The sequence below is a fragment of the Helobdella robusta genome, assembly GCF_000326865.2.
Source record: "Helobdella robusta unplaced genomic scaffold HELROscaffold_68, whole genome shotgun sequence".
Lineage (NCBI taxonomy): Eukaryota > Metazoa > Annelida > Clitellata > Rhynchobdellida > Glossiphoniidae > Helobdella > Helobdella robusta.
Genome location: NW_008705387.1, coordinates 71,406 through 81,797, shown reverse-complemented (window position 1 = coordinate 81,797; position 10,392 = coordinate 71,406). Strand labels below are relative to the sequence as shown.

At 34.8% G+C, this 10,392-nt stretch overlaps 1 protein-coding gene across 1 annotated transcript in view; it reads right to left on the bottom strand.

The window, feature by feature from the left end:
* Nucleotides 1-7,087: 7,087 nt before the first annotated feature.
* The window catches only part of HELRODRAFT_181112 (hypothetical protein), a gene marked incomplete at both ends in the record, with an annotated part of 11,504 nt that continues 8,199 nt past the window's right edge, over nt 7,088-10,392 (bottom strand). Inside the window, 4 exons of the mRNA XM_009030403.1 lie at nt 7,088-7,347; nt 8,488-8,745; nt 9,031-9,173; nt 9,245-9,402. Coding sequence (XP_009028651.1) covers nt 7,088-7,347; nt 8,488-8,745; nt 9,031-9,173; nt 9,245-9,402 — 819 coding nt within the window. The remainder of the gene's footprint in view (nt 7,348-8,487; nt 8,746-9,030; nt 9,174-9,244; nt 9,403-10,392) is intronic.

The following is a 10,392-nucleotide window of genomic DNA, read 5'->3' as shown; positions in this document are numbered from 1 at the left end:
AAATTTTATTTTATAATTAATAATTATAATGAAGTGATGATTTTTTTACAAATTCGAACCAATTGAGCTTGAGTTTATTAACCAATATTTAGATAGTAAAATCAATGAATAAAAAAGCTAAAAAAATTACAGCACACCTAACACATCTAACTGCCAAATAAAATAATAATAATCACCGATAAACAAACAAAACACCTCAACAAATGTGAAGTAAGTGAAGACGCAATTGAAACTATAGTTCACAGTTTTATAAATATCAAGTAGTGTTTTAAAAATAGATTCCGAAAGCTTAATGGACAAAACAAAGAGAAAATAAATGATATAAGCAAGTAATATGCTAATGACCCCTTAACTTAACAGCACATATGCTAGATCGATCGATCAACTGATGTGCGTTATGTACTCGTACTGGTTGACGTATCTGCAAGGCAGATCAACAATTTTTACCCATATATTTTTCTCATGTTTTTGATGTTTATTCCAAATAATATATATATATATATATATATATATATATATATATATATATATATATTAAGAGAAAACTTAATATAGCGTTCGTTATAGCAGTTTTCACAAACGCTATCAAATTATAACTAATATTAATAACGAAATAGCAAGAATGAACTATAATGAAAAAAGGTATGGCTTTAATTGTCTTTTAAATTCAGCAATGTTCATTCCAGGCATTCTGAGGGCTAACGGCAAGCCGTTCCATACGACAGAGACTGTCACAGCAAAATCACGCGATCCAATCCTTAGCTGTCTATGAGGAACCACAAGAATGTTCGAATCGTCAGGCCTCAGACGCACACCAGATGCGGTCGACGTTTTTAATTTCAGTTTATCTGATAAATATTTTGGAGCCAGACCATTTAGTGGTTTGAAAACTGTGACAGAGATTTTAAAAACAATTCTTTTATTTATGGGCAACCAATGCAAATCACTCAGGATCGGTGTGGCATGATCATATCATTGACATCTAGCCACAACCCAGGCAGTACGGTTTTGTATCGATTGCAGAATTCTGATGGATCTAGATCCATAAAATAAATTATTGCAATAATCGACACGTGAGTGCACCAACGCATGCGCCAGAGTCTGCATTGCGTTTTTATCAAGTAATTCTCGAATTTGTTTCATTCTTCTAATCTGTGCCAAGCATGATATAGAGATCATTTAAAAATGAGATTTCATTATTAGGTTTGAATCAATTATAAAACCTAGATTCGACACTGCTTTACAGAAATCTATTTTTTTATCATTCATAACAACTGAATTTATATCCAAGTCTGCCAACTACTGCCAGGTAACAAAAGGAAAAAATTTTGTTTTACCCTGGTTAAGTTTCAATTCATTTCTTGACATCCACAGATTAACCTCAGCCATATATTCAATGAATCTCGTAATCTCGTCTTGAAATGTATATATATATATTATTTGGAAACTTATAAAGCGCCGATTATAACACTTTCTGTGTTCTCACTAGCGCTGTTACTGCTTTATAAAAGAAGCAAGTTTTTAAAACTCAGATTCGATTGAAGCAAGTGTGTTTTAACTTTTAAGTTCCCTCTTGAACTGATCCAGTGATAATCCAGTTTGACGCAAGAAACAAGGAAGAGCATTCCAAACAGCTGAAACACTTACAGGGAAATTACCCAAACCAATCTTAAGTCTGGTCACAGTCGTGACCAACGTATTAGCACTACTCGATCTCAAATCATAGTCACTTAACACCTCTTTTGTTTGCAAACTTCTATCGGCCAAATATTTGAGTGCCAAATTGTTCAGACATCTTAAAACCATAACAGCAATTTTAAAAATAATTCTTTCATGAATAGGCAGCCAGTGGAAGCTGTTTAAAACTGGCGTAATATGGTCACACCAGCGACTGCCGATAACAATCTTGGCGGACCTATTTTGAACTGATTGCAGCATGGCTATTTCCTTTTTAGAAACATCATACAAAAGACTATTACAGTAGTCAAGACGTGAATAAATAAAAACGTGCATAAAAGCGCATAAAGTTTTTTTCAGTTAAACATTTTTTGATTAGTCTAAGGCGACGAAACTGAAACATACACATGGCAGACACTTTTTCACGTGATCACACATATTCAAATTAATGTCGAAAGTAAATCCAAGGACAGTTGAATTCCTTCACAAATCAATTAGTGTCATCAATTTCAAATGAATTTAAGTCAGTCTGTGACAGTCTTTGCTACGTACCAACGGAAAGTAAGTTTGTTTGTGACTTATTCATTCTATGCCATTTTGGTCCACCCAGACATCAATCTTATAGAGACAGTTAACAAGTCTTTTTTTTAAGCCAACAACTATACTAGATGGAATGCTGGCAACCAACTGAATGTAATATATATATATATATATATATATATATATCAATAGGAAACTTATATAACGCCAATTAAATGTTCTCAAAGGCGCTATCGTAATTATATAAACATCGAAGTCTACAATACTATTAAAAAGAAAAAAAACACAACAACTTAACTAAAATTATCAAAGTTTAACAGTGAACAAATATGTTTTTGATTCTTTTTTAAATGTTCTAAGAGACAGTCCGGATGATCGCAATGACTGTGGAAAGCTGTTCCACACGGTCGGACCTGCAACAGAAATACTCCGTGCACCAATCTGCATGTGTGAAACCGGTATTGTCAACAAATTTATATCATCTGATCGTAGATGAGACGACGCAGATATTTTTTTTTTAAATTTGTTTACGAGATATTCTGGTGACATCCCATTCAGTGATTTAAACACAAGTACAGCGATTTTGAAGGTTACTCTTTTATCTACTGTCAACCAGTGTAGTTCCTCCAGGATGGGCGTCACGTGATCAAACTTCATCCTGCCAGTTACCATATATATATATATATATATATATATATATATATATATTTGTGTGAGTGTTTGTGTGCGTTCAAAATTCTTATTTCGATGGGCAGAGTAGAAAGAAAGTTAATAATATTAAATATGTTTGTGTGTTAAATTTTGAAAAAATTGAAAAATCATTTTGTTAGTTTCGACATCGTCATGGTTTTCCATATAAATTTGACATTGAACGTGTTCTCGGCGTAATTTTCTGTTGTTGAGTATGGTTGCAGCGAAAGTTGATGATTACGCCGAACCTCAGTCCGGAATTTGTTTATATCATTTTAATAAAGGTTGTATCATGATTATATGTTTAACAACAGTTTTACTTTGATTGTGTGATGCTTTTACAAGATAGCAATAATAAAATGAATTCAATTTTACTAGGAAGAGATATATCGGGTCTTGCCAATGGTTCTTGAGTGGCTTTTTTTATTGGCTGAGTGGCTTTATTCGTTCATCGGCGCTAGTATTGACTGAGTAGCATATTGGGCAAAAGTATACTTTTCTGCTACCCTTGCAATTAATTTTGTGAAATAAGAATGGAAGTGAAAGTAAACAAGCTTAAAAACTAAAATGTGAACTAAGATTAATAACAATAAAAATTAGAATGTTAATCTCATACTTAAAATAGTAAACATTTAATTTAGCACATTTAAAATGAGAAGAACTGAAATAGAATAGTTTTTAAAAAGACGAATTCGTATTTTTATGTTGTAACTGCTGTAATCGTAATGGTTACGTGTGGTAGGCTGGATAGTATATTTTTTTTATGCATTATGCATAGTAGGCATGGAATAAAGGTATACTTTTATATATATTTAACATTGGCAGGCATGAAAATATATTCTGACAAGTTTTTTTAACATTAATAGAAATGAAAATACACAGATTAGATCAGAGGTGGGCAAACTATGACTCTTGAAGTTTTTTATGCGGCCCGCGAGGCCCGCCAAAAAAGGTCATCAGCCAGACATTATGACTAAAAAAAGAGCCACAAATCTTAATAAAATACTTCCTTGGATCGAAAAAATTTGCTATTTAAGTACATATGCTACCCTTCAAAGGTAAAATAGTTCTCAATGCGACCCTCACAGTAAAAAGTTTGCCCACTCCTGGGTTAGAGTAAGGGCTAGGGGTTATGTTAAGGGTTAATATACTATGATTGTACTAAAGGTATGCAAAAATAATAAAACTAACTAAAACTTTCACCAACTTTAACCCTAACCCGGTCACATTGCAAATTTTGTTAATCTAAAATTTTACCTGCATATCTTACAAAATTAATAGCATAGGTAGACAGAAAAGTATACTTTTACCACATATTGCATTAAAATCATTGACAGATTGCAACAGGTTTTTAAGTTTGTGTATTTTATGTTGACTGATTGTGAATATTAGGTTGGCTGACTGTGTGATTGGGATATATGATACTATGTTGGCTGATTGTGTATATTATTATTATTAGATAAAATAGCATGGGCTATAGCCCATTGCCAAACAAAACAGAAAAATCAAAAACCCAATACAAAAATACGTAAAGTTAAATCAAAAGTGTTTCTACTTGAAATTAACAAAACGATTTAATTGGACTCAGTTAAAATTAAATTGCCAAAAATATGACCTCAAAAACCAAAACCAAAACAAGCAAAATGATAAATGTCGATCAATCAATCAAAATTATTTATACTATTTATATTAGGTGTTCATTAATTAAAAGACAAATGAAAATTATTCATTAATAATTAGGTCGACAAATAAACTTGGAATCACCTTACAATACATCAACTGCTGATTTGAATCCAGACAGAGAGGTGGCATTTGCAATGACCGAAGGCAGCTTGTCCCATTCACCAACCACTCTATTTGCAAAAAAAATTTACGGCAGTCTTTATGGCTAGCACTTGTAGTTAGCTTAAAGTTGTGTCCTCTTGTGCGGTCTTCGTGTGAGAACAATAACGTAGCGATCACAGCAGCAGGGATCAGACCATGAATTCTGAATAATAAAATGAGATCAGTAAACTATAGATGGCAGCCGCTGTTTTCTCAGCCGGTCTTAATATGAAAGGTTTTTGCAAGATTTTATTACACCAGTTACTTTTCTCTGTACCTTTTCTAATTTATCAATTAAGCCGACTTGGTATGGATTCCATGCCTGGACACCATATTCCATGTGCTATCTCACCAACGACTTGTACAAAGTTACAAATGCCTCGTTTGAAAGGTACTTGAAATTCCTTGCAATTATACCTAACATATAGTTCGCCATGTGAACTATCTTCAAAGCATGGCTTTTGAAATTTAATTTGTCATCCACTGTGACTCAGAGATCTGATACCTCCTCCACTATATGCAGATGAACTTGTGATCCACTACTATCCAAAATGGTATATGGAAGACGCGATTTATTGGAGCATATTTTCAACAATTGACATTTATCTGAATTTAGTTTTAATCTCCATTTATTGAACCAATCAGTTAATTTTCCAATGTCACGCCGAAAGCTATTTATATCCTTTTCACTCTTTATTACTCAATAGATTTTTGAATCATCTGCAAAAAGCATAATGTCGCAAACAGAAAAAATGTCGTTTATGTAGATGAGAAATAACAAAGGGCTCAATACTCCATCTTGAGGACCCCACTTCGAACTGTTTTTGGCTCCGATAAAACATCATCTAATGTTACCCTGAAAGTTCTCGATCCATTTTACTATTTTTATATTTACTCCATACTTTTCCAAATTAAATAGTAAACGACTATGGGAAACTTTGTCAAACGCTTTCTCCAAATCCATATAGACTACTTTGACCTCATGATCATGATCTACTCCTTCAGTTACATCGTCCAAAAATTTCAAAATTTCAACCTTTTCTTTAACACCAGTAATTATCATCCCCTTTTCTGATAACGGACCAACCAATTCATCATGTTTGGTTACTTTTTTCACATGATTCCAAAAGAACCTTGGGTTATTTTTATATTCTATAGCAATTCTATCTTGACATTGTCGTTTCAACTTCCTTGTAGATTTTTTTATTTTTTCTTTGATTGCCCGATACATTTCTAATTTATCCTCACCATATCTGTATATAGATCTCCAGAGCAAATGTTTTTGTTTGATCAACTTTTTTAGTTCCATATTTATTTTGACTTTATTGTTATTATTCTTTCTCTTCTTTGGAACAAATTCATGTGTGCATGCAACCATTTTGTCTCTAAAAAGTGTCCAGCTATTCTACATCACCACTCAAATGAGTTGAATGCTTCATTGCTTGTGTAAGAGCACTTTTAAAGCCCATGTAGTTTCCCAGCTCATAACAGAACTTTGATTTGCATTTCACATCAAAATAACCAAATTCAATTATCTTAAAACAAACCACTGAGTGATCACTGTTTCCCAATAGTGGATAAATCATTATATTCTTAGCAAATTCCTGATTTGAGATCACCAGATCTAAGATATTAGCTGATTGACCATCTCTAAATCTTGTAAGATGGTTGATGTGTTGTAATAAAAACTTATCTTTCAAGATATTTAAAAATTTGTTCTCAATCTTGTCGTTATTATTTTTACATTTGAATGAATCCCAGTTTATCTCAGGCAAATTGAATTTTTTTTTTCTTTATTCTTTAAAATCAGGATCTGACAGACGCAGAAATTGTAACAACATTCAAGGCAGTAAAACAAAATTAAACAAATAAGTGAGAAAATAAATACAAAAAGTGAGGAAGAGAAATGATAAAACATGAAAAATAAAATATGTTAGAATAAAATAAATAATAATAAGAGAAATAAAAGAAAAGTAATTGACAATGGAATATAAAATGAAGTAACGGCAAATTGATAGACTAGATGATGACTTAGTGAGGTGATCGATAAAAATAAAGGCTAGGCCTGTGTGTGAAAATGTTTTAATGAGTATTAATATATTTGATGACTGATTAATAGACTAAATGATGACTTAGTGAGGTGATCGATAAAAGTGAGGTGATCGATAAGTAAAAACTAGTTCAGTAATGATAAAGTTTTAAGTGCTAATATGTTTGAGGTGTCTTGTGATGAAGGTCTTTTCCTGGTATGTAGATTGGGCGACGACTTGATAGTTATGTTTGCGCTGACGAAGGTTGTGTGTTGTAGTTTTGATTGGTTGTAGTAGAGGATGGATGACGTGGTTGTTGTTATTTTCTATTTTCTTGAACAGCCTTGAATCGAGTGTGTTGAATATCTGAGTGACGGTAGGATATGATGCAGTAAGTAGTTGAAGCGAATTAGTTTTTTGATGAGAGATTGTAGCTGCTGAAGTTGTTGTTGCGTGGCAAAACCAGACCAGGAGGGAGCTGCATATTTGATGCGTGAGATGATGAGTGATTCGGTGATGTCGAATAATTTGACGCCTCTGAGACCATGTGAACGGAGTTTTTTGAGTGCGTGAAATGTTTGAAGGCCTTTGTGATGATGTAATTGATATGAGGTGCTATATTGAGTGTGGAGGTGAATGTGATGCCTAATATTTTTAGTTGATTTGTGCGAGTGATTGATGGGTGTTCAGGAGGTAATGTTATTTTTTTACGGCTATTGTGAATGATGAGTTGGAATGATTTATTGAGATTAAGTGAAAGGTTGCATCGTTTTGACCATGTGGTTAATGAGTCGAGTTCTGATTGGATGGTGTTTGAGTTAGATGATGAGAGGATAAGGTAGGTGTCGTCAGCGTATTTGATGATTTGATTTGAGCTATGAAAAGTTATGAGAGTAGAAGCGTTGATGATAAGGTAGATGGACCAAGGACAGAACCTTAAACTACGCTAGAGTTAATAGGTAGAGTAGATGAAAGAGTAGAGCTAAAAAGAGTAGAATGACTTCTATTAGATTGGAAATTAATTATGATATTGTAAATGTTGTCAGGTAGTGGAAGAGAGGCTAACTTATTTGAAAGTGAGAAGTGATTGAGAGTGTCACAAGCTTTAGAGAAATCGAGGGCAATAAGATGAACATAATTATTATTTTTAAGGAAAGATGTCATTGTGGAAGTAAGAGAGATGATGGCGGATGTAGATGAGCCTGTTGGGCGAAATGCAAACTGGTCTTGTAATAGTGGTTTGATGGATGGATGGTTGAAACATGGATAGATGAATGACCTAACGATGAATTTTTCTAGAATACGTGATAGATATTGGGCGATAATCTATTGGTAATGACGAGTGTTTTGTTTTAGGAATTGGATGGATTGTGCTGGGATGAATGAGTGAATTAAGCAGTGATTGTAGAGTGAACATAAGGTGCTGGAGGTGAATGGAGCGATGATTTGTAAAAACCATGCAGGTAGACCGTCTGGACCTGTACCGGATGGGCAAGCCTTCGTTAGCATGTGCAGGACGGAGTATGGTTAAATTGTTGATGTTGATGACTATTGATTGTAGTAGCTTTTGTTGGTGGAATTTTGTAGGACTGGTCGGTTGACATGGAAGCATAGTGGGTGTTGAGTGTGTTGGCATCAATATGCTGCACGGTTTATGTGTTGAGTGATTTCTCAGAGCCTCTAATCATGTTGATTTGTTCTCACATGGCTTTGTTTCCACGCTTACTATTAGTGAAAGTTTTCGAGTTGAAGTTGATAATAAGTTTACTGATGTATTTGGTGATCGCTGCGGCTTTGACGGTGAATCCTAATCTCATGAGTTTATTTTTTTGGCGAAGTAGAAATTTGATGAATGGGCTGATAAATGAAGGGTCTGATGATCTAAGCGTGATGTTTGATGCTGGATAGTACCAACTGTAAGTTGAATTAATGATTTTATAGAATTTATCAAAACATTGCTGCAAAAAATTGGCAATAGAGTTAGCTGAGATCATATTATTTTTAATATTGTTATTATTATTATTATATCCCCCAACATCAATGTAACAGGTTCTTTACGGCTTCTATCAAAAGACTTGAAATTTGATGTGTAGAGACAGAAAATAAGCTTTCTTGATATTCAAATAAATCGAAATAGAATACAAATTAACAAAATATTGTTCAATTATTAAGTTAATGTATGTACTGTCGTTGGGGTGACAAACGTGCTTTATTACTACGGTATAGACTGTCACGTTGTTGTGCGAGTGTTGTTGTTGGAATAACTGACGCCACGATGTTGCTGGATAAGAGTTGTTGTAGCTGAGGTGGTCGTTACCCTGACACTGCTGGGTTGGAGTAGTTGTTGAAATAGCTGAAACCACGACACTATTGTGTTGGAGCTGTTGTTGAAATAACTGGTTGCCGCAGCTGCTGTAGTTGTGGTGGTTGTTATCACGACACTGTTGTGTTGGCGTTGTTGTTGAAATAACTGACGCCACGACGTTGCTGGATAAGAGTTGTTGTAGCTGAGGTGGTTGTTACCCTGACGCTGCTGAGTTGGAGTTGTTGAAATAACTGAAACCACGACACTATTGAGTTGGAGCTGTTGAAATAACTGGTTGTTGCAGCTGCTGTAGTTGTGGTGGTTGTTATCACGACGCTGTTGTGTTGGAGTTGTTGTTGACTCCGCTACTACTACCTGCCACCAATTACCACTTTATTCCTATTAACGACGTTCCAGTTAGACTTGTGACTGCCAACGTCCTACCGCCAAACCTACTACCAAACGTTTTTATTCCAAATTAAACCAATAATTACTAAAATGCAAAGTTCTACCGTCTACTATCAATCAAGAGTTAAACTACGCCGTTCTGACCCACTAATTCTCCTATTATCGCTTTATATATTTTTTGTTTTTTCCGCAATGCGGCAACCCCGTTAAGATTAAATCATGAGGCGCCGCATGCTAAACCTCAACCTGTGACATACCTCTCACCACACTTTGAATATTCTTTGGGGGTGAAAGAATATTCACTCCTGAATACATTACCTCTTCATCTCCAGCGATCTGTCAGCTAGACGTGTGAGGAAATCTGCCACGTTTTTGCTACCCGCTCGATATTTGATGTGTATATCGAATTCTTGTAGTGCCAAACTCCACCTCATCAATTTAGAACTTTTTGGCACCACATCTGTCAAGTAGGTTAGGGGGTTATGGTCTGTATATATGTGAACCTTTGACATGCAAATCCAACCCCTAAATTTTTGTAAGGCCCATATTATAGCATAGGCCTCCTTCTCGATGGTAGCCCAGCGCTGTTGTGTCTCAGATAACTTCTTACTGGCGAAAGTAATGGGTCGTTCATTCCCTCGTTCATCGGGTTGTGCCAAGCAGCATGCCACCGTATGATTGCTAGCATCGGTGATTAAACAAAAGGGTTGTGTATAATCAATCGTATATAGACCTCCCACCTCCTGTAGCTGTTGTATTGCCATATCCAAGCTTCTTTGATGAGCCTCCAACCAATGTATCCTATTACCACCTTTCCCCTTGGTTAACTCGGTGATACTATATAGCGTCCCAGTAAGGTTGGGGATGAAATTTTGGAAGTAGTTGAAGAAACCCACGATTTCCCGTACTTCCTTCTTG